The following is a 24664-nucleotide window of genomic DNA, read 5'->3' as shown; positions in this document are numbered from 1 at the left end:
CCCTCCCATCCCCTGACCCCTATCCACACATGCCAGCACTCCCACACTTATCCAACCCCCCATCTCCTGATGCCCCCCAGAACCTCCACCCCATCCAACCACCCCCTGTTCCCTGAGTGCCCCTCAGGACCCCCCTCTCCCTTACCCAACCCCTCCCCTGCCGCTCCCCACCCCCTTATTAGCAACAGGAGCTCACAGCCATGCCACCCAGCCAGAGCCAACTGCACTCCCCACGCTGCCCAGCAGGACCAGCGGGCCAGAGCACGACCCACACGGCAGCGTGGCTGTGGGGGAGGGGGGACAGTGAGGAAGGGGCCGGGGACTAGGCTCCTCAGCTGGGAGCTCAGGGGCTCGGCAGGACGGTCCTGTGGGCCGGACGTGGCCCGCGGGCTGTAGTTTGCCCATGTCTAGGCTAGACAAACTGCCAATTAACCAGAGAGACAGGCGAGACTTCTCTTTAGCGCAAAGGGTTCTGGGTCAAGAAGCTCTCTATAAATCCTCTGACTCTGTCCCAGCTAGGGAGTCAGAGCTGTGGGCTGGGGAGGAAGGCCAGTTCTGAGGCATAGGAAGAACTTTGGATAAATGGAGTGATGCGATATGATGTGATGGAAAGGGATCCACTGTTCTTCTTTTGGTTTTTGGTTTTTTTAAAAGGAAATGTTGGCACCATTTCTTTTCCCCCCTCTGAACTTGGGCCCGGTCATTTGCCATGGCTTTACTGCTTTTCACTCCAGTCGGTCATGTTCCGAGTCCAGGACCTTAAATGTTGCTGGTGTATAAAGACCCCAGCTTGATTTGTAAGGCCCAGGCTGAGTTTGGTGGAGAAACACCTCTTGACTTGTGATCTGGAGTCCTTGAGACAAGAAACAGGGAGGCCCCACGGTGGTATTTTTAGAACGTCCCTGTAAATAGCACTGGATGCGTATAGTGCTGTTGCATTGCCATGTCGTGACACGGCTCAGAGTTATGATATTCCACCACCCCTGGGGAGATGGCATCAATATGCCATAGAAAGCTGCAAACGTTGTAACGCAGCGTCAGTGCTGCACACAACAGAGCAATTCTGCTCTGCTTGGGGCCATGGCAGCCTTTGTTTGGACTGGCTTTTGATCACATCTCAAAACTCAGAGTGAAACACAGTCAAAACCACTGAGCGTTACATGGCTCCTGCCTGAAATCTCTTGGTTAGCTGGCAACTTGCTCCGAGTTCCCTTGAAAGATCGGGGGTCGTAGGTGAATTTCGGCTTTCGGGTGTTGTCAGGAATCTGCAGCGAACACTGTATCTTACGATTGTCCTGTGAAGGGTGAGATGGGCATGTTCAGAGCCCCATGGGTAGTTCTTGCATAAGGATTTCACTGTGTCACAGAGAGGAAGCCACGTCCCAACTCCACAACGGGAACCACTGTGATGGTGTCAGGCATTCACATGATCTCCAGTGGGATTTGCCGCTGCATTGTGCTTCAGACGCTTTCCTTTCTCCTAGAGAGATGGGAGCTCTAGGACCTGATGGGGAGGTGCGGGTGTTGGTTTGGTCCCATATGTTACCTTAGTTTCATTCTCCCACGTTGTTGTCCTCAGTGATGTGGTGGCTCCGAGTTCGACGTTCTGCAAAGTCTACACGCTGACCCCCTTTCTCGCCAACAACCGGGAGAAGCGGGGTCTGGCTCTGGATGGGAAACTTAAACATGAAGACACCAATCTGGCTTCCAGCACGTTGTGAGAGTTCCTTCCTCCCTGCCCTGCATGTCTGAGTGCTTTGTTTCTCCCAGCAACACGCTGGGTCACCTAAAGAATGACCATCGTGAAGAATCTCTGTGCTACTAAACACCAGCCGAGGCCCCACTCCTGCAGAGCACTTGGCCTTAAATCTAAGTACACCAGTAGCCCTGTTGATGTCAATACCAGTTGGCTTCAGTGGGGCTGCCTGTGGGCTTAAACATGTGCTCAAGTGCTTTGCTGCATTGGGGTTGGAACCTCAGTGTTGGCACCAGGATCAGATGTCGTAGAAGTGAGACATTTAAAAGTGCCCTGGCCAGGGCCCTGTTGGATACCCTGTAGGGGCAGTACTGTACTGCCTGCCTGCCTTTCAAGGGATGGCATGGGAGACCTAATGGTAGCGCTTTTTATTGCTAATTTCTGGGATTCTAAAAAGATGATTGCAAAAACTTTCACACCTGGCTGCTTAAAGGTAGACCCCCCCAAATGCCACTCTAGGTCCCCACAATGGATTGAGGAGCCTGCGCACCCAGGTTTGAAAACTTCAGCCAAAGTCCTTAGCTAGTCACTCTGGGTGGGATTCACAAAGGTATTTAGGTGCCTAACCCCCCTGGCTTTCACTTTCTATTGATTTTCCTTTGTGTGTGTGTCTCTTTCCATCTATTATCAGAGGAGAGCCTGGGAGAGCCTCTGGGATGGTTAGAGTGAGGAGCCCATTTTCACTCCCAAAACGGTTTGGCTGATTTTCACTTCACCTATATGTTGCGGGTGAAAAGGGTGTAATTTTCCAAATTTGACATCCCTTCCCAGTTAGACTAACAGATGTATTGGAGCATAAGATTTCGGGGGTGAATACCCACTTCGTCAGACGCATGCACAGATGTATTCACCCCCAAAAGCTTATGCTCCAATACTTCCGTTAGTCTATAAGGTGTTACAGGACTCTTTGTTGCTTTTGACAGATCCAGACTAACACGGCTACCCCTCTGATACTTCCCAGTTAGTCACTTTTCCCTTTTAAATATGTGAAATTTCAAAATGTTGCCTGATTCCCTGAGGAACCTGCCATTTTGCATAACTGTGGTGAGGTTTGGGGAGTTGGGAGATGGCCTCATATTGTGAGTCTGTGTTTGGGTACTTTGTGGGGAAGGGGAGCTACTATTTTCACCTGGTTCCTTACAAATCCCCATCTGTTCTTGCTTCTAGACTAAGAGATGGAGCCAATAAGGAGATCCTGGGAATCATTGTCTCGTATAAAGTGAAAGTGAAGCTGGTGGTGTCTCGGGGAGGGTGAGTATCTTCTTACTTCTGCGGCCAATCGCAGCCAGGAAAAATCAAACCAACCTTTCCTTTGCCCCAAACGAAGGCAAGGGTGACTTGCTGCAAATTTATCCAATCACGTAAAGCTCTACCTTCATAGCCCACGCTCTCCAGCACATGGTCACACTCCATGACCATGCCCTCCATCACATGGTCATGCCCCATGGCCACACCCTCTCACACTTCGCCATGCCCCCATGGCCACACCTTCCAGCACATGGCCATGCCCCCAAAGTCTGAGAAAGAAGCTGCAGGGAGCTTTCAAACATTCACGAAAGAAGAAACTTTTGAGGTGTTCTTTACGTTGAGGGTTTGTTGAATCTTCTTTTGTCTGGCCCTGAATCAGGATAATGTTCACAGGGCTGGGCTATCGGCTCCTTGCTTTGGTCTAACAACATGTGCTGGTTAACTCTCTGCATGGCCGCCCAATACATGCTCTGAGTGATGTGGTCGCCGCTCCACACGGCCCCTTCATTTAAGTACGTTGTAGCCTGCAGTTGTAGTGCTGCTCCAAACCTCACTCTCCTGGCTGGAGCAGCTCCGGCTCTAATGCAGGTGAATTCTGGATGGGTGGCAGTGTTTGCTTCTAGTGACTTCGGTGAGCTTTGGCTCAAACCCTCAGTGCCTTTCCTCTGCGGATCTCAAAGCACTTTACAAGCACTGGTTAATTCTCTGAGCAGCTTGCCCAGGGCCATGCAGCGAATCAGTGGCAGAGCCAGATATGGAAGCTAAGAGTCCCGATTTTTCATCAACAGCTCCTCTTCCCTCAGTTTGGTGCGTGCTCTCTGCTGCTGCTGTTTGGCTGAGCTTTGAATTGAGTCAGGTGACAAGGCCCCTTGACGCTGACTGCAGCTGGGGAGAAGGTTTTGGAGGCAGGTGTTTATGGCTGCAGTTAAGCGTTCTGTAGCCTAGACTGGCAAAGCCCCAAAACATCCTGCCACCTGGCCAGAAGGCTTAGCTTTGCCAGCAACCTTTGCTGCCAAAAAGTGACACCTGACAAAAGCTTCATTCAGTCTCAGTACTTCCTGCTAGCCAGCCTACAGAGAGGTATCGGTTAGCCAGTCACTTCACCCACAGGGTGAAAGTTCCTGTCAGTCGCTCCGAGTGGGAGGGCCGGGGGAAGGGGTGAGGACTGTAATGATTTCTTCAGAGATGTCAGTGGAAGAGGGTTTGGTGCAGGCTCCTTAACGGCAAGCTGGAGGCTGAGCACCGGCCTGCTGTGTTGTGGTGAAAAATCTGAGGCATTCTGGGATTTGTAGTCCCAGGGAGTATTAGAACTATAGGCTAAGAGCAAGGCCTGCTGGGAAAGGGGGCGAGATTATAAGGACCCTCTCCCCTAGTATGGGGAGTGGCAAGATTAGGAGCTGCATGTAGCTCAAGCTGCTGCAGGGAAGTGATATGATGAGGCCCTGTTGGTGCTGATTAGATCCTGCAGACAGGTGGGCTCAGCAAACGACAGCCGGGGGCAGAAGCTTAGCCACTACAGGATGGCTCAACAGAGCAGCCACTGGGGACGTGTGCTGGGAGAGACGTGGCTCAGAAACCCACCTGTGGCTCCAGGGAGCTGCCTGGTGGAGGAGACCTGTCTCCAACCCCCCTTCCTCCCCCGCTCCTTGGCAACCCCATGATCTTTAGGGAGCTGTCAGTGGGGCCGATGAATGCTAGGTCCTTGCTGTTCTCCGTCACTATCTGGGTGTGGGCTCCTGATGGGTTGGCCCATACTGCTGTTTTCTCCAATGGGAGATAGGCTCCTTGGCTGGAGCTTTGCCTTCTGATCTGGAACTAGTCTCTGTTGCTCCTTTTACTAAACCAGCTCACAGCTCTGCTCCGACCCCTGTGTCCCATGTACTTGAGCCCAGCCCCTCCTTGTGGGCTCTGATCTAGCCTCAGGTTTGAGCCCGTTTCTGGCTAACTCTGCCCTCGGCAGCCTGGGCCCTAATGCCGCGCTGTGCCCATTGCCTGTGCCCTGCCTCTGTCTCCGTGCCAGGCTGAATGCTCAGATTCTCAGCCCTAGTGCCAGACACAGATACCCATAATCTCTGTCCCAAATCCATCCCTCCCCACCTGTGGGGCAGGACCTAACTGGGAGGGGCCAACTCAGGTGAGCTCCCAGGGCGATGGCTCCTCCCCAGGTAGAGGCGTGAGGTATCTCGGCTTGTAGGAGGGAGGCCTCACTTATCCGCTGTGCAGCCTTCCCCTGATGTTATCTGCTGACATCCTGCTTGCGGGTCCTGGCAAGTCACAGGTCAGGAGCCTTTGATGGGCAGGCGCCACTGAAGGACTTGGTCCTGCCTCCGTGCAGGGGGCTGGTCTAGGTAACCTCTCGAGGTCCTTTCCAGTCCTGCATTTCTATGATTCTGCCAGCTGCCTGGTGAGGAAGGCTGGTTGTTATGTCCTGTCTCTAGCCCCCACTTCCCCAGTTCCTCCTCAGGTCCTGCAGCACCCCACAAACTGCTCTGCTGGTTCCCACAGACATGGCAGGAAGCAGCACGTGTCACCGAGAGGCCTGCTTGAGAGGGGTATAATGTGGACTCCCAGCAGGACCTGGGCTAGACACCCATATTCACGTGTAGCTCAAGGCGATGTAATCAAGCCAGGGGCTGTGGAGCTGGGAGCTGATTTCGGGCCTTGTTCCTGAGTTCAGACCTGTTGGCTGCCTGTGCTTTTTTTTTTTTTGAAACTGGTGACTAATTCTCTTGTCTCCTTTGAACTATGCCAGCCTGCTGGGAGATCTTGCATCCAGGTAATGCTTTCCAGCTCTGCCTGCTCTGGCGGTGTCACCCGGACACCAGCAGCCTAGCTTTTTCATGCATGATATTTCAGACCCCTCTGTGGTTTGCCTCATCCTGGTCACCCCTCGCCAGCTTTTCATTCGCCCACTTCGTCTTTTCTTTTTCCTTCTATTCCTTCTCCACCCACACCTCCAGCATGCCTTCCCGGCTTCCCAACTGGAGGAAGATGACAAGCTCTGCAGCTAAAGCATTCATTCGATTCCTTATTTGCCGCCTTTATCAATCCCTAGACTGGGAGGCGCTGCCCTCTGTTGGTTCAGGGCCATTGGCTATATAACTGCAGGATCATTGTAAGAATTAAATTTACTGTCAGGGCGTATTGTGTTTGTCACCCAGGCCTTTTACTGACGTGCTGTTAGATGCTCTGTGCCGGTAGCAGCCGTGCCTAGGGGTTGCAGAATGAGGCGAGCCATGGGTGAGGGGAAGAGCTCGGAGACACTCGCCATGGGCTTGTATGGCAAACCAGCAGGTCTCTGTGCTGCTGTCTTGTTCTTCAGCATCTCTGCTGTCATTTAAAATCTCTCCCCCATTGTTTTCAGTGGTGCTGCAGCCCTGGCAGTCCCAGCAGATGAGAGACACAGGGTGGGTGAGGTAATTACTTATATTGGACAAACTTCTGTTGGTGAAAGAGACAAGCTTCCCAGCGCCTCAGAGCGTTGTGTAAAAAGCTCGTCTCTTTCACTGACAGGCGTTGGTCCAGTAACAAATATTACCTCACCTCCTTGTTTCTGTCATTTAAAAACAGTCAGTCTCTGGCCAGGTCTGCACTACAAACAAACATTGGTAAAACTAAGTTGCTCCAGGGTGTGAAAAATCCACAGCCCTGAGCCACGGAGTTCCAGCAACCTGCCCCCTCGGTGTAAACAGCTGGCGACAGGAGAGCTTCTTCTGTCAACATACCCACCGCCTCTTGTGGGGATGGACTGACTGACTGATGGGAGAAACTCTGCCATGGGTGTAGTAGCATCTTCACAAAAGTGCTCCAGCAGCAGTGGGGAATCTGTGAGCAGGGCTGGATTTATCCAATAAATTGTTCTCTACCAATAGGCCACCAAGAAAGATTTGCTGCTGCTGTGGCATGAAAGTCTTTCCACGAGTCAGTCTCAGCAAGTGACTAACCACAAAGCTCTTTGGAGCCCAGGGAAGGGAGGTGAAAGGAGAAGAGGGAGGGAGCCAAGTGGAACTGATGTTCTGCCAACTCAGTGGTGCTGAACCACAAAGAATGGAAACCGCTATTTCAGTGAGAATAAACAAATGCTGCTCAGCTGGCAGGGCTGGAATTCCCTTTCATCCCGGGCCATGAATTTCAATTTGTCTCTCTGCCTAAGTCTGTAGAAAGATGTTTTCCAGATGGTTGTTTAATTTGCAACTAATTAGAGTCCGTTTTGCAAATGTCCCAGAAATCCAAAAGATAAAGTGCAGAGCTTGTCAGTACAGTGCAGAACTAGCCAGTTTTGTGCAACCTTCTTGTCGCATCCTTTTCTCTGTCGTCCTTTCCTGGCCTTCCCTGTCAATCACCACCTGGCCCATTACATTGCACATTCTGCAGGCCCCGACTTGTGTACCTGTGCTGGGAGGAATCGGCTTTAATGAGGCGGAGAATAACTGGTGCTAATTATGGGGACCGTGCAAGGGCATGAATCGAGCCTTTCCATTCAGAAATGTGTCTGTCACACAGCGCGATAGCTTTATCGCTTATTAAACTCTGCCTCACACACACTACGTAGGACAGTGAGAGGACCCTTGTGCCAGCTACAGCCTGTACAGACACAGCGGCCTTTAAACAAGAGATAGAAATCACAACTAAAGCCAGCATTTACCTCCTGCTGGTAAGCTGCCAAAAACATGTTCCCAGGCTGAGTGCAGACTGACTGCCTGGATTGTCCTTCTGCTCCTGGGTTGACGTGTGACACGACTGATTGCTGCTTGTTGTCTGTATGATTTTTCCACCTCGCTCAGTAGCCATTATCACATGCCTCAGGGTATGGCTTAGTGTGGCTCAGAGGCTCAATGCTGCAGCGAGAGGCACTCGAGGTAGAGCAGCTGCAACGCATGCGTTTATGCGCTGGACGTGTTCCTGAGATGGAGGGTTTGAACTATGTCCCCTTCTCAGACAATCTCCCTCTCCACCATTGAAACCAGCTTCTCTCCTGTTATTTCATGATGGGGAATGGATGGCTGCTCGGGTTGGTAACAGAGAGAGCACCTGGCATCTTGTGGCTGCCAATTCAGATTTAGCAGTGCTCAAGAGCTGCTACCACTTGGCAGCTGTGCGTTGGCCAGGTGTAGGCAGCAGGTGGCCTCAGTCCACTCCATCAGAGACAGGTAGCCACAAAGCTGTTCTCACATTTGGCTCATTGTTGGCAGCTTTTGGTGGAGAGGCCACGGATTGAACGGGTCTTTGAGCCTGATCTCCCCTCTCACTCGCAGAGGTGAGCAGTGTGGGGGAAACCTGCTCAGTCTCTGCTGATCCCATATTTATGCTGTGGCTAAGTCAGATGTCAGTCGGCAAGGCTAGCTCCTTGCCCCAGCACTGAAAACAAGCCTGACTGAGCCCTCCTTGGTTTCACGGGGCCTGCAGCTAATCTCAGAGTAAACTGGCAGCAGAGAGCTTCTCTGACTCTAGGAAAATGCAGAAGTTCCTAAAATAGAAATGCAGAGCTCAGCTTTCCAAGTTTCTCCCCCTTCTGCCCCCACAGCTGTTGCACATGCTTCTAGGGAGATGACTGGCAATTCGTGTCCAGGAGTAGGGCTCTCTGACCGTTATAACAGACAAGGCCACTGAGCCTGCTAGAGGAAGGGTAGTGAGGAGACACAATCATTTCAGGGATATAATGCTGTTCTCATTAGCTCCAACTTTACTCCTTGAGACTCCATTGACTTCAGTGTCCACATGTCAGCATGTAGCTTAGTATCACCTGAAGCATAGCTACTACACTGATAGGTGCTCCGCTGACTTCAATGGAGTCCTGCCTGCCTTAGAATCATAGAATATCAGGGTTGGAAGGGACCTCAGGAGGTATCTAGTCCAACCCCCTGCTCAAAGCAGGACCAACCCCCAACTAAATCATCCCAGCCAGGGCTTTGACAAGCCAGGCCTTAAAAACCTCTAAGGATGGAGATTCCACCACCTCCCTAGGTAACCCATTCCAGTGCTTCACCACCCTCCTAGTGAAACATGGGTGTGAGAGGAGAATCGAAATGGCATCTATAAATCCAGGATCAAAGTGCGCAGGATTTACACTGATGTCACAGGGAGCAGAATCTGGCCTCCACTCCAGATGACACGCTTCTTTTGCAATTGGAAAAACATTTCATTACGGCCACCAAAATACTCAAACCTGCCAGCAGGTGGCGCCAGAGAGCTGCAGTCAAAGCCGGCTCTGGTCAGCAGTGTCGTGTAGACAGACTGCACTGCTGAGTGTCCATACCACATGCTTCAGGGCTGGGGCCTGCTTTTGTGGGCGTCACTGGCAGAAGGTCAGTTGGGGGCAGGAATCGGGCTCTTCCCAGGGCAGGAGAAAGTATTTAATTAAAATAGCTGCAGTGTCATTCTGGAGCCAGCTACCAAAGCCCCCGCAGGCCTGGTCGCCCTCATCCATCGCTTCTCATTCGGGTCTGTTTCAGTGACGTTGCAGTGGAGCTGCCTTTTACACTGATGCACCCCAAGCCCAAGGAAGAGCCCTTGCACCGGGATGGTGAGTTTCCCCCTTTTCTAGTGCCCTCTTGGCTTTGGGACATGCTCTGCCGTTGTGAACCAAGCCTGGTGGGTGGGGATGTCGCTGACTGGGTGGGTTTGTTAGATACAGAACTGGCCTGTGCCGGAACTGAGGTTTCAGACACTGCTTGTGTTTTAAAAGGAGTCTGTGTAAACACTTAACAAGCAGAATACTGGGGCAGGGGGGAGGGGTCAGATTAGTAGCCACTGAAAGTCCCATAGTGTGTGGGTTTCTGCTGGTTCTGCAGACCCTGGAATTGCCTAGAGACCATGTCACATGTGCGGTGACACAGTTGCAAATATCCCTTTCCCCGTGTAAATGGTGCAGTAGATGTGGTCCAGGTCCTTCATCCTTCTGAGGCAGATACACTGACCTCCATGTGGATTGCCACAGAAGGACTAGCTGGCTGCTCCATGTGGGTAGGAAAGAGCCGTGGTTCTCTTTACATGTTGATTTCAACGTTACAGCTAAAGTATCCTCTCCCCAATGCTGCCATAGAATCCATAGGGCTGGAAGGGACCTCGAGAAGTCAGCTAGTCCGGTCCCCTGCAGTCATGGCAGGACTAAGTATTATCCCATGCCATGTATGGGTTGATTGCCACTCTTCACTCCAGAGATGGCTGCATTTCAGTCCTGGTCTGGTGCATTTGAGGCCAAATCCCATTCCCATTGATTTCCAAACGGAGTTTTGTCCAAGCAAGGCTGGCAGGATTGTGCCCAGAGCTTGTGGTGCAGCAGGATGAAAGAAGCTGTGTAACTGTTATTTATTATTTTGTCAAGTAACTAACCGTGTGCAATAATTCCCTGTGTTTAGTTCCAGAGAATGAAGCTCCCATAGATACAAATCTCATAGAGCTTGATACAAAGTAAGCTAAAATCATCCCAGGGCCTATATGGGAATGTTGAATCATTTGCATATGAACTCAATCAGTGATCAACTCATTTGCATGTAACTCAATAACCAGCTAACTCATCTAGACATAATTCGGTCAATATCATTTCCATGTAACAGTCAATGATTAACTCGTGCAAGTAACGTTTACTGCATGGGGTTTCTTTTCTTTCCTTTTGGCATGATAACCATCTTGCATGTGTTTTGCAACAAGAAAAGCACAGTAAGAAACCACCTTCTCTGTCTCTGAGTTGTATTTTGCTCTGTTGCATCCATGTCATTGTGTTGTCACAGCTGGACTTCACACAGTGGAATCTGGGTTTAGTGAGTGTCACTTGTGGGAGACGTTAAGTTCTATGGATCAAACCATAGGCCACCCTTGGGTGCCCAAAACTGAATCCATATTTAGCCACCTAATATTAAGGGTGGCCTGATTTTTCAGAGGGGCTGAGCATCTCCAGCAGCTCTCATGGACTTCACGGAGTCCAGCCCCTGCTGTTGGAGGCAACCCAGGCACAAGTCAGATGCTAACGGATACATTTTCAGAAGTGGCCACTGATTTTGGGTGCCTCAGATTTTGGGGTAACATGACATGGCACCACCAAGCCCCTGGCTCCTCAAAGAGGCACATGCAGCTCTTGTTGCCTTCAGCCTGTTCGAAACCCAGTCATGGCACTGTGGAGATCTGGCTTCTCCGTACAATGTGAGCTCGCTCTCACGTGGCCTGACACGCCACATCACTTCTTTTAACAGAATTCCACTGTGCTGTCCGCCTCAGCGTGAAAATGTGTTTAATTTGGGGATTAGATCAAAGCTGTTTCCCAGCTGTGTCATCAGATGGTAAATTCTCCACGCAGAATGGAAATTCAGGGCTCTCTTCATCAGACCATGTCTGGTACCTGTCCGCTGGAAACGCTTCCTAGTTCTTTCTGCCTTCCCTGCGCCTTCTTGCATATTCCACATCCCCTCCACCCTATCTAGCAAATTGGTAGCTTGGAAGTGAAAGCAGCTGTATTGATGAAAGCGAGTCTGCATCACTCTGTAGGGATCTGCTTCTATCCACCCCATTCCGGTACTTGAAGCCCCCGACCCTGCTGGAATTGTGAGATCCGGTGCCAGTAATAAAGCTTTGAGTTGACAATTCACAGGAAGTCCCTTTATTCTCCAAAGGCTGATGGGCTTTTTAACCAAAGGAAGTACATCCTGTACGCTGTGCTCAATGTCACTATACACCCCTGCTATGTTAATGCTTTCCTAAGACTAAGCAGTACAGTAGAGCTGGAAGGAGGATCCACTGCATCATCCAGGTGTCCCCTGGTCCTGGGTGTCCAGTACACCTTCTGAGCTAAGATGTGATGCAGAAATCCCCCAGTGTACCCATGTGCCAGCTGCACTGGTTTGTGTCAGTCAGTGGTTTGCGTCCACCTGTCTCAGACACATCCTCTCGCAGTGGCTGAAGAGAGCGGACAACGCTAGCTCGATCGATTTCTATGTGTTAACACAAAACCAACCCCCTTTAAACAGGCCTAATCTGCCCAAGAAGAAGAAAGCTAACGCTCTGCCTAGCAACTCAGCCCTGACTATTTTTATAGCAAGTGTCATCTTGCATCACCCAAATTTCATCATCCCCTGGCCCTCTCTACATGCTACGCAGTTCCTGATGAAAAGACTCCTTCGTTCCTCTTCAGCCCTCAGTTATGAGGGTGAAGAAAGCCCAGAGGATTAAAAGGGTTCAGGGGGTGATCTGGGAGCAGAGATGAAAACCCTGGACCCAACAACTCCAAACTTTGGGAGTTATTTGAAACTCAAACACTGCAGGTTCAGACCATGGTTAGTTGGCAGGTGCCAGTATCTCCTTGTGCTGTGCCTAGGGTAACTCCCCCACTAAAAATCACTGTGGGCTCGCTGGGAGAACCAAGAGGTGACTAGACCTCTGTCTGTGGCTTTGATGTCAACCTCTCTCTCAGATCCTGCTCCCTTGCACGATACAATGGCGTGAGGTTGTTTCCAGCTGTGACGTCTCACTTGGTGCCTGGCAGGACCGGCCCTCGCAGAGCCTGTACTGAGCAGCGACGGTCTGAGGTTCTGATCATGGCAGAAGGCGCCTTTCAAACCCTTTGCTTCTGAAACCGACATCTGATCCCCACTCCCCACCCCTTACAAAACATCACTGCTGACCAGATGTTTCTTTAGCTCAAGGGGTTTCTGCTGTTGTGAGGATAGGATCCCCCTAGCCCTAAATTCAGCTGGCCTCACAGGATGCCCTATATATATACACTGCATCTCCCCCTCTCTGCCCCCTCTGGCACTCATTTCTCAGTGGCTGCTTCTGCTCGTCGCTCCCTCAGCCCCTTTTTCCCCACAGCGAACCCAATAACAGCAGAGACCAAACGAGCCTTCCCAACTTGTATGAACAGGTGAGGCCAGAGCCAGCCCACCTGCCCCTAGTGGTGAAGCAAGGTCCCAGCACGGGCACCAGGGGATGCCGTTGCCTCCCACCTGTTCCATTGTAACCTTCTCCTTGTGTCTTCTGCCAGTGATGACGACATTGTGTTCGAAGACTTCGCCCGACAGAGACTGAAGGGCATGAAAGACGACAAGGAGGAAGACGAGGAGGGGACAAACTCGCCGCAGCTGAATGACAGATAAACGGGATTCTTTTAACCAGTTTTGTTTGTTTCCAGTAACATCTCTGCAGTAGGCTTCTTATATTTTGTATGATTTTTTTTTCCTACATGTACCAGGAGCCTATGGATCACCCAGATGGTGACGGCAATTATAACCTTACAGCTGTGCCATATTTATCACTGTGCATCTAGCTACCTAGGCTGAAGTCTCGTCAGCTGTCTCGAGAATGAGCACAGGGCGGTGGGCCAGATCCCAAAGGGAACTGCAGCAATCAGGTGTCACCGATGCTCAGCACCCCTTAGGATTTTGCCCTCTCTAGTCTCTGGCCCTGTTTTCACTCTGGAGCAGCTGCTCTCAGCCCTTTCGTATGATCTGCATCTTTTATGCATTTTGTATAATCCACACAAGTCAAATCTTTGTTACGGGGGTGGGAGGAAGGGGTGGGGTGGACAACGCCTGTGAAAGGGGTTTATTTTCTAGGCAAATTGTTTTCACTGCAGATGGGACAGTGTAAGAAGTGGGCACAGTGCTACACCCTGGCTGGAGAACAGTTGTGACGTCGATCAGCTGACTGCACTGAGTCCCTGGCTGTGACCTGCCCTCCCTGCGGTTCATAGCCTATTGGCAAAGCCGGCCGGTCTGTGCATGGCCCATCTGGGCCAAGAGCCTTGCCGCCCGTTAGCACAGAGTCCGAGCCCCAACCTCAGCACTGTTGGCCCCCAGCCCCTGTCCCTCACCTTGCTGGCTGATGGCAAGGATCTCCCTTGCTCGAGGGCAACTAGACTCCCCAGTGTGGGTCCCATGCTGGCCCTGCTTTGACCCCTGTACTCCCACCAGGATCCTAGCCCTGCACAGGGTCTTGTAGGAAGTGGGGGAGGACTGGCCGGGCCAGGGTGCTCCTGCTGGCCACTCAGAGAGGCTGTGCAGAGCCCTCTGTTAGCTGCAGGCAGGGCTGGACAAAGGTTCCTGCCTGAGGGAAGCATCCCCTTACGTGATCCCTGCCAGCTCCATTCAGCTCCTACAGAGTCAGGAGAAAAGGGCCGCTAGGGGATTGACCTCAGTATCTTAGTTTCTTCTGCAACATACTGCCCCCCTAGTCCGGCGTGTTTAGAGGAGGTATGACAGGAAACGGGTTTTGTGTCCGTCACCAGAGAGAGAGATGGTCACCAGCAGTTCAGACACGTGCTGAGAGCTCTGGCTCCCGGGGTGGAGACCGTAGGATTGGGGAACCGCTGCTCTGGGATCTGCTGCCTGTCTCCCATTCTGCACCTTGTGTGCCGTGCCATGGACTGGGGCTGCTCATGATCGCAAGCTGCAGCCGTTCTGAGTGAGTTCTGATGTCCGCTGGCACATGGCAGGCAGTGGGCACCAGCCGGCCCAGCCTCAGCCTGGCGAACTGGCACCATTGCTCTTTAAGGACGAGACCGACTGCGTTTGGACATTGCCAGGTGGTGGGAGGTTCTGTGGCAGGCGAGAGGAGCCAGCTGCAGGAGGCAGGAATCAGTCAGTCAGGCTGATAGTCTATGGCGACTGCTCAGTTGTTAGCACGGGGATACATGTGCCTCACTGTGAACACAGCCACCTTCTCTCCTGCCAGCCAGCGCGCACGGCTGTGCGTAGACCAGGCCGTGTGCTGGCCCACGCTGTTCCCTACCCCATAGGTCTGGCATGTGGCTGGGGGGCTGTGAAGCGCTGAGCGTTGGGATCCCTCGGGTTAAGGAAGGAAGGTGAGAGTGGCAATTTCCAGGCCTAGGCATGACGAGAGAAACAGGCAGGATGCTAGTCCCAGTCCCTTCCGGCGCGGGAGCAAGGGAATGGTCCTAGGGTGAGGCCTTAGAAGAAAGTAACTGCCTCCTAGGCTTTGCCTTTCTAGTTCCTCCATAAAGGCTATGGATGAGGTTGTTTGAGTCATAAGGGACCAAGGCAAAACGCTCTGCAGCCTGCATGAGTTTTGGCTGAGTTTGGCCTTAGGACGAGTCCCCGCAGAGTGGCTGGAACAGGGTGGTGAGCTGCACATTTGGTGTTTATGTTTATTCAGCTCCACGGCCGCACACACGCCTGACCCTAGGAATGCAGGAGACAGAAATCCTGGAGAGGTCGGTGGTGTTTGATTTGCAGGACCAATGGGATTGGACGAGGCTGATCCTGTGACTGAAGATAACACTTTGAAGCCAAAGTATCGTCGAGTCTTGGAAACCCGCAACGTTTTTATCTTTTGTGCCAGGACTGCATGCGTGTGTATGTATATCACAGACACACTCACTCTCTCACTGGCTAGTCAATAGCGGCCAGATTAGATTTAAAGAAAAACTTTCGCACTGGGAGAAAGACATAGCCAGCTCTCCCATGGCAGTCTGCAGCCCGTAATCCATTCCTCCCTCATGGGCCTCTTAGGACACTGAGGACTCAGACAACCCCCATCTCCATGCTCTGTACTGAAGGAACCTGTTCTGCAGCTCCAGCTGCCCACTGTTGATTCTGTCTCTCCTTTCCACACAATGGACAAAAGTCATCCCTGGTGCAACTCCAGTGATGTCTTTGGGCTTCCCTCAGGGCTAGATTTGGTCCATCTTTGCTCCCCTCTCTTCCTCTGCCCTCAAGGATTATTTAACTGTCTAAATGATATGAGAGACGGTTTAGAGGAAAGATGCCCCTTGGGATAAAGTTCTGTTGTGGTCAGCTGCATCCATGCGGGCTCTTCTGGGTGCATGAGAAACCATCTTCTCCTGTCAGCCCCCAGAGAACCCAGTGTGAGTGCTCTCCACCTGATATATTCTCCAGCCTTTTCTGGGTACCCCGAGGCCTGCTGATACTGGTGTTCACAATGTTGTGGCTGTGTTGGTCCCAGAATATGAGAGCGACAAGCTGGGTGAGGGACTAGCCTTTATGGGGGTGGAAGAGCCAAGCTTTTGAGCTCCACAGAGCTCTTCTCCAGGTCTGGGGCTGGTACTCAGGGGGTCACAGCTCCGTGCAAGGTGGGACAGGTTGTTAAGCATAAGGACGTAACACGTTACCAGAGATCAGTTACAGTGAAGTGGGAAATTCACACCTCCGCAGTCCTAGGACAAAGGCTGGTTAGTAGGTTACAAATTGTAACGAGCCATAAAACCAGGACCATGCCTTTTGGTGTCTAGCCACATTCTCAATTGAAGTTCCCAGGCTCGTCTTTTGAAGGCATCGTGAAGATTTCCTTTGAGAAGCAGGAGTGGGAGAAGTGTTCACCTGTGATGATAGGGTGTTTTGGTCTCATCATTTTGCTGCATGAGTTCATTCGACAGTCTGGTTTCACCCACATAGTTATTGTTGGGACATAGACTCATAGACTCATAGGTCAGAAGGGACCAATATGATCATCTAGTCTGACCTCCTGCACAAGGCAGGCCACAAAACCCTACCCATACACATTTATAACAACCCCTAAGCCATGACTGAGTTATTGAAATCCTCAAAATTATGATCTGAAGACCTCAAGCTGCAGAGAATCCACCAGCAAGCGACCCATGCCCCACGCTGCAGAGGAAGGTGAAAAACCTCCAGGTCCTCTGCCAATCCGCCCTGGAGGAAAATTCCTTCCCGACCCCAAATATGGCGATCAGCTAAACCCTGAGCATGTGGGCAAGACTCACCAGCTAGCACCCAAGAAAGAATTCTCTGCAGTAACTCAGTTCCCATCCCATCCAACATCCCCTCACAGACCATTGAGCAAACTTATCTGCCGATAATCCAAGATCAATTGCCCAAATTAAACTATCCCATCATAACATCCCCTCCATATACTTATCAAGCTTAGTCTTTTGCTGTAATGGGTCATGTACATCACATGTTGTGATAGGCACACGTAGGGCCCATGTGTCATGAAAGGCAGGTTGGGGGGAGTGCTGGGCACTGTAGCAGCAGAGAGATGTCTGCAGGTTTCACATCTGTTGTTCTGGCAGAGTCTGGTGTCACTTTGAATTGATGGGCCCGCATATGTCTTGCTTCTGCAGATGAGGTTGGCAGGTTTGGGGGGGTTTGTTTGAAGGCCAGAAGAGTGGGTTCAGTAAAGATTGAAATGCTGGGACTCTTCAGAGTGGAGATGAGTAAGAGAGGGCATGAGGAAGGCATACAAAGTAATGGGATGGAGAAAGGAAAGCAGCTGCTCTTATTTACCCTTTCACAACACAAGGACAAGGGGGCACTCTGTGAAACTGATTCCTTACACACAACACAGAATAACTTGTGGAACTCACTACCACAGGACATCCAGGCACAGAGCAGAGGAGGGTTTAAAAGAGGATCTGAAAGTCAGATATGACAACAGCCACAATTTCAGGAGAGGAGATAAAATTATTTTTAGAAGGGATCAAAACCTGTAGGCTTCAGGCATTAGCCCACTTCTTAACTGGTGCAGTGGGCGGGGGCAGGATAGGAAGACATTTCCCCTATGGCAAGAATGTTCTATCCACTGGGAAGCTCATTGCACCTGTCTCGGAAACATCTGTTCCTGACCAATGGTGAAGACAGGCCCCTGAGCTAGTTGGCCTGACCCATTGGCTGATTGCTGCCAGGTGTCCCTCCCTCGCAGGCAGAGCCTAGGATGACTGTAGAATGTAGGCAGTGGCTGGGAATGTCACTGAGTGTCAGGTGGGGCTCAGGACGTTCTGTTGACTCTGGGTTGAATCCAGCACTGGCTAAGATCTCACAGGGAAGCACTTATAGTAACGGCAGCCTTGTGCGACAGTTCATTTGGGCACTCGCTAGTTTGGGGGAGGGGTGGGGAGTAGCCAAGGAAAAGTCTCCCATTTAGTAAATGCTGAGGAACACGTCAGAGCTATACCGAATGTGGGGGAGGGGAAGGTGGCCATGTGTGCCCTGGGGATAGGGAAGTTATGTGTGGTTGAGACAGGGAGCAGCGTGCCAAAGAGAAGTGGAGTCAGCATGGTGTCTAGGTCAGGGTGTGTGCAGGGAGGCTAATTTGACTGACAGCTGCCTGTGACCTGCTTTCCCAGCTATTCGCCTCTCTCCCAGTCCATCGGCATGTTTGTTCTACCAGATTAGGCTCCCTTAAACTCGGTGAGTCGGAGGCCATAGGTGCTGGAACTGGGAGTGCTGGGGGGTGCGGCAGCACCCTGTGACTTGAAGTGGATTCCATTATGTACAGGATTTACAGCGTGGTTCAGTGGCTCTCAGCCCCCCACTCAGTTGCTGATCTCATTTGCGCAGGTGTAGCTCCAGAATAGCACCATTGACCCCCGCCCCTCCAACAGAGCTGCTGCAGAGATCCCAGCGTAACTCAGCTCAGCATTTTGCTTTGGGGGCTGAAGTCGTTCCTGGTGGAATTGCATTGTACCAAGCGACGTGAGCCCAGGGATTAACGTGCCCCAGTGAAAATTCCCTAGGGCCTGAGCCAAAGTCCACTGAAACTAGTGGGCACCTCATTCAGACTCCACTTGACTTCAGAGGGCTTTGGATCAGGTCATTAACAGTGTGTCACTTCCATCACCAGGTGTGTGTAAAATTTCCCTGCCAACACCGTGCTGGATTTCGGGCAAGTGGATGTGCCAGTGGGTAATTTACCCCAGACACAGGCGCTCTCACAGCCAGCTGTGCTCGCTAGCTTAGGCAGTGGTCCTGGCTCTAGCGAGGGCCCAGCAACACTTCGAGGCTTGCTAGTTGGACGTTAAGCTCTGTAGCATTACACCCAGTGAAAGTAGTAACAATCCATCCTCTGGGAGGAAAAAATAACCCAGACGACAGTGGATGAGATCATTTATAGTCAGACAGCACCTTCTGTACCATCCCCGACACGCTCATCGAGGCGGTAGCGATCGCACCGATGAGTTAGTTCTGCTCAATAACAATCTTTGCCCTTATTCATTACTCACCTGCATTCAGCATGAACGTTCGGAGACTGTGCATTGGCCATTTGATCTGTATATACGCACGTGGGGCACGCTAGAGAGAGACAGAGAGAAAACCAACCGTTGTTATTTTTAGGTAACCTGACTGGGCAATGTGGTACTTTTTGTAAAGTGGTTACTTTGTACTGTTCATTGAGAACTTGCTTCTTCGGTTTCTCCCCTGTATCTGCGACGTTTCTGTGTTCTGTCAAATAAATTATTCTAGTTTATTAAACTCAGAGAAGAAACCACAGTCCTGCTGTGTCTGAGGGTTTGTTTTGTAGGTTAAGGGTGGTTGGGTCCTGGGAGCCGCAGATGAGGCCATTAAGGGGCAAATGCTGATGTGGCTACACTGGTGTAAAGCTGAAAGAACCCCATTCAGTGATTCAGGATGTGATAGACTGGGTCACAGAAACCCCCTTGGGAACTGCCACCTGATGTGCTGGGACTATCTCTGAGCCCGTTTTCCCTGCCAGCTTGGGACTTCAGTACCATGTCCTGTTGAGCCAAACATGTTTCTCTTCTGCAAACCCAGATCCAAGTCTGAAGCACGTCCCCCACAAGCTGCAGGCTTAACTGAAAACAGCTTAAGAAGCGCTCCTGTCTTCAGCACCCAGATACCCAGCTCCCAATGGGGTCGAAACCCCAAATAAATCCGTTTACCCTGTATAAAGCTTATACAGGGTAAACTCATAAATTGTTCACCCTCTGTAACGCTGATAGAGAGATATGCACAGCTGTTTGCTCCCCCAGGTAATAATTACTTGCTCTGGGTTAATTAATAAGTAAAAAGTGATTTTATTAAATACAAAAAGTAGGATTTAAGTGGTTCCAAGTAATAACAGACATAAAGTGAATTACCAAACAGAATAAAACAAACACACGCAAGTCTAAGCCTAATACAGTAGGAGACTAAATGCAGGTAAATCTCACCCTCAGAGATGTTCCAATAAGTTTCTTTTACAGACTGGACGCCTTCCTAGTCTGGGCCCAATCCTTTCCCCTGGTACAGCCCTTGTTCCAGCTCAGGTGGTAGCTAGGGGATTTCTCATGACTGCAGCCTCCTTTGTTCTATTCCCCCCGCCTTTTATAGCTTTGGCACAAGATGGGAATCTTTTGTCTCTCTGGGTCCCCACCCCTCCTTCTAAATGGAAAAGCACCAGGTTTAAGATGGATTCCAGTACCAGGTGACATGGTCACATGTCCTGTGAGACCCCAAGCCTTCATTCTTCCTGGCCTGACTCATAGGAAGGCTTGCAAGTAAACAGAGTCATCCACAGTCATTTGTCCTTGTTAATGGGAGCCATCAAGATTCCAAACCACCATTAATGGCCCACACTTTGCATAATTACAATAAGCCCTCAGAGTTATAGTTCATAGTTCTAGTTTCAGATACAAGAGTGATACATTCATATAAATAGGATGATCACACTCAGTAGATTAGAAGCTTTGTAATGATACCTTACAAGAGACCTTCTGCATGAAGCATATTCCAGTTACATTATACTTACACTCATTAGCATAGTTTCATAAAATCATATGGAGTGCACTGTCACACTGGACTTACAGTAATGGCACGGGGTAGAGTTTAGCCAGCCAGGTGACACCTGCTGTCAGAGGCACAGACATGGCAGCCTTTGGCTTCTAATGAGGCCCTGCACACACACAGAAGAACTCACCAAGATGTGATACCATCGGCCATGCCAGCCCTGACAGCTGGAACTCTCTCCCCCGAACTGCCTTTCAGTAAAGAGCCAACTGTGTGGCCAGTGCTCAGTATTAGTTCATGTGCTACCCTGAGGCCTGGCATGTCCAGCTTCTCAGTGATCTCTGGGTCACTTTGCATGCACTGCGTACCCTAGCTCCATACAGTCCATCAAATCTGGCTCACGAGACTCACGCAGGGGTTATACCCATTGAGTCTAAGCCTGAAGTGGGCCTACAACTTTCACTCAGTCCATGGGTGGGACCTCCTTGCACCTGCAGAAAGACATTTTGAATGTGCATCTTCCCGTTCTTCCACCGACCTGGCCTTTCCTTGGGGCTGCTCTCATCGCTTGCGGCTCTGATAGGGCTTTTGGACTGAGAAGATTGGCTTCCCCGTTGTCTTTGGTGTGTTATTCTGGATTTAGGCTGGTTTTACTGAACGCAGAGTCTGGTCCCAAATAAGGACCTTTATAAATAGTCAGGTCTTCCTGGTCCTGGAGGCAGAAGCAGCTGAGGACCAAGGTACTTGATCCCCATCCTTTCAATGCTGGCATTAAATTGATCATATGGGGTATGCTGCCCTGCCCCAACAGTGCACCACACGAAGGTGCTGAACATCTGTGGTCCCTGCCCGCGTATCCTGGGGGAACATTCCCGCCCGTGTGGTAATCCAGTTCCCCCTCTGTATGTGCAATGAGCCTGAGAGTGGTCTGGGGTCTGTACAGCTGGGACCTCAGCAAAGCCTGCTGCTGGGTCCCATAAGCAGCAGGTGCTACGTGTGATGGACCGACTAGCACCATGCTGCTGTGCAAGACAGCAGTGAAAAACCCATCCGGGGGGGTAGGGGGTGGGGAGGGGAGACGGGAGTGTCACAGCAGCCTCTGGCCCCCTGCAGCCGCTGGGGGGTGCCACCTGATGGTGGGTTCTCTGTGGTGGGAGGAGCAGGAAGCAGGCCCCTGTCCCTAAACCAGCCAATGCAAACTGCGAGGGACGGGGGCAGGGACAGAACGCAGAGCTGCCTCCCTGCCCAGGGCTGCAGAGACATGCCAGCAGACAGCCGCTTCTGGGAGCAGCGTGGGGCCATGGCAGGCAGGCAGCCTGCCTGAGCTCCACTGCACCACCAACTGGTTTAGGTGCAGAGCAGGTGCAGTGTGACAATATGAGCCCTGCATCCAAACTCCCTCCCAGCGCTTGCACCCCTCACTCTTGCCCCCCAAGCCCCTGCCCCAGGCTCAGCCTGGAGACCCTCCCACACCCCAAATCACTCAGCCCCAGCCCAGACCCTGCACCCTCTCTTGCACCCCAACCCCCTGCCCGGTGAAAGTGAGGGAGGTGGGGGGAGAGCAAATGAGGGAGGAAGCGGGGAATGGAGTGAGTGGGGTGGCACCAGAAGGGGCAGGATAGATCTTGGGTTGATCTTAAATTCAAGGTGATCTTGTGCGTAAAAAGGCTGGAGACTACTGTAGACGACTTTTAGTTTATAAAGCAGTACTAAGTCCAACTCTCCTCTACAGCTGTGAGACTTGGGTTACTATAGAAACCACCTGAAAAACCTGGAATGTCAGCATCAGCACTTTCTTGGGAAGATCCTCAACAAAGTGGGAGGATCATTGCACTAATGTCAGTGTCCTCACAGAGGCCAGCATCTTCAGCGTTGAGGCCGATTATCCAGCACTAGCTGAGGTGGAGCAGGCACTGTGTGCACATACCTGATGTACACCCAACTCACGAAAGGAAAAAGGAAACAGGGAGGTCAAAAGAAATGCTTTAAAGACACCCTCAGGATAAACATCAAGAGATGTGGCATTTACACTAGACACTGGGAGACAGCAGCCCACGATAAGGCTTTGCCATTATCCCTGTCAGAGAGGGAATGTCCATTTTTGAGGAAAATTGCCTTGCCCTGGTCACAGAAAAACGCCAGAAAGACAATAGTCATGCAGCAATCGCAGTCCAACCATGTCGTCCACCACCACCTGCAATGTCTGCCAACGAGCCTGTGGCTCAAGGATCGGACTCGTCACCCAAGGACCCATGAAAAATAAAACGTGTGAAAGATCCTCCTCAACTCATAGATTTTAAGGTCAGAAGGGACCATTATGATCTTCTAGTCTGGCCTCCTGCACAGTGTAGGCCACAGCACCCACCCACTCCTGTAACAAAACCCCTAACCTATGTCTGAGCTACTGAAGTCCTCAACTTGTGGTTTAAAGACTTTGAGGTGCAGAGAATCCTTCAGCAAGTGACCCGTACTCCACACTGCAGAGGAATGCAAAAAAACCCCCAGGGCCTCTGCCAATCTTTCCTGGAAGAAAATTCCTTCCCAACCCCAAATATGGTGATCAGCTAAACACAGAGCATGTGGGAAAGACTCACCAGCCAGACACCCAGGAAAGAATTCTCTGTAGTAACTCAGATCTCACCCTATCTAGTGTTCCATCACTGGCCATTGGGCATATTTCCTGATAATAGTCAAAAGATCAATTAATTGCCAAAATTAGGCTATCCCATCATCCCTCCACAAACTTATCAAGCTTAGTTTTGAAGCCAGATATGTCTTTGACCCCTCTGGTCCCCTTGGAAGGCTGTTTCAGAACTTCACTCCTCTGAATGTTAGAAACCTTCATCTAATTTCAAATCTAAACTTCCTGATGGTCAGTTTATATCCATTTGTTCTTGTGTCTACATTGGTACTGAGCTTAAATAATTCCTCTCTCTCCTTGGTATTTATCCCTCTGATATATTTATAGAGAGCAACAATCTCTCTCCTCAGCCTTCTTTTGGTTAGGCTAAACAAGCCAAGCTCTGAGTCTCCTTTCATAAGGACTGATGGAAAAACAGAGCTGTCAAACTAAGTTGCTCTCTTTTTTGTTATGAGATTACAAGTCGGTTGACAAAGATAACAGCGTTGACATAAGGCATATTTTGATTAAAAAACTAGAAAGGTATCAAATTAACATGGTGCACAAGTGGATTAAAAGCTGTCTGATGGGTCTCAACATGTAATTGCAAAGAGGGAATTTTCATTGAGCAGGTGTGTTTCTACAGGTCCCACAGGGATCAGTTCACAGCTCTATGCTAATATTTTCATCAATGACTAGGAAGAAAACAAAATCATCGCTGAAAGTTTGCAGGTGACACAAAAGTTGGGGAGAGACAAATAACGAAGAGGACAGGTCCCTAATAGAGTGATCTGGAGTGCTCAGTAAGATGGGCATAAGAAAATGTATAAATTTATATTTAATCATATTAAAATGCATATCTGAGAACAAAGCTTGCAGGTCATACTTACTGGATGAGGGACTCTCTCCTGGGAAGCAGTGGCTCTCAAAAAGATTTGGGGCTCATGGTGGATAATCAACTGAACATGAGGTCTCAAGGTGACACTGTGGCCAAAGAAGCCACAGTTCTGGTGCCCACAATTCAAGAAGGATGTTGACAAATTGCAGAGGGTTCAGAGAACAGCCACAGGACTGATTAAAGGATTAGAAAACCAGCCTTATAGTAACAGACTCAAAAGAGCTCAATCTATTTAGCTGAACCAGAGAAGGTTAAGGGATGACTTGATTACTCTCTATAAGTAGGTACACAGGGAACAAATATTTAATAATCAGCTCTTCAGTCTAGCAGACAAAAGTCTAACACGATCCAGTGGCTGGAAGTTGAAACTAGACACATTCAGACTGGAAATCAGGTGCACATTTTTAACGATGAGAGTGATTAACTATTGGAACAATTCACCAAGGGTCGTGGTGGATTCACCATCACTGACAATTTTTAAACCAAGATCAGATTTCTTCTAAAAGCTCTTCTAAAAGGGATTAGTTTGATGCAGGTCTCTGGCCTGTGCTTCACAGGAGATCAGACTAGATGATCACAATGGTCCCATCTGGCCTTGGAATCAGTCTATACCCTCTATAGTCCCAGCATTTTCAATACACACACAATACTGTGTGTAGTGCGTCTGGAGTGCCAGCTAAAGCTTAATCCCCTGGACTCTATCCCTCCCC

At 50.5% G+C, this 24664-nt stretch overlaps 1 protein-coding gene across 3 annotated transcripts in view; it reads left to right on the top strand.

The window, feature by feature from the left end:
* The window catches only part of ARRB1 (arrestin beta 1), a 203998-nt gene extending 187624 nt beyond the window's left edge, over positions 1–16374 (top strand). For 2 of the 3 annotated variants that reach the window (XM_075061838.1, XM_075061836.1), the window contains 6 exons: positions 1580–1717; positions 2924–3007; positions 5757–5780; positions 9457–9527; positions 10363–10414; positions 12978–16374. In XM_075061838.1, coding sequence (XP_074917939.1) covers positions 1580–1717; positions 2924–3007; positions 5757–5780; positions 9457–9527; positions 10363–10414; positions 12978–13089 — 481 coding nt within the window. In that variant the 3' untranslated portion in view covers positions 13090–16374. The remainder of the gene's footprint in view (positions 1–1579; positions 1718–2923; positions 3008–5756; positions 5781–9456; positions 9528–10362; positions 10415–12977) is intronic. The other variant, XM_075061837.1, reaches the window with a different exon arrangement.
* Positions 16375–24664: the final 8290 nt, after the last annotated feature.

This window comes from Chelonoidis abingdonii, chromosome 1 (genome assembly GCF_003597395.2).
Source record: "Chelonoidis abingdonii isolate Lonesome George chromosome 1, CheloAbing_2.0, whole genome shotgun sequence".
NCBI classification, from domain to species: Eukaryota; Metazoa; Chordata; order Testudines; family Testudinidae; genus Chelonoidis; species Chelonoidis abingdonii.
The sequence above is the reverse complement of the archived record's forward strand: the minus strand, read 5'-3'. Positions and strand labels throughout refer to the sequence as shown.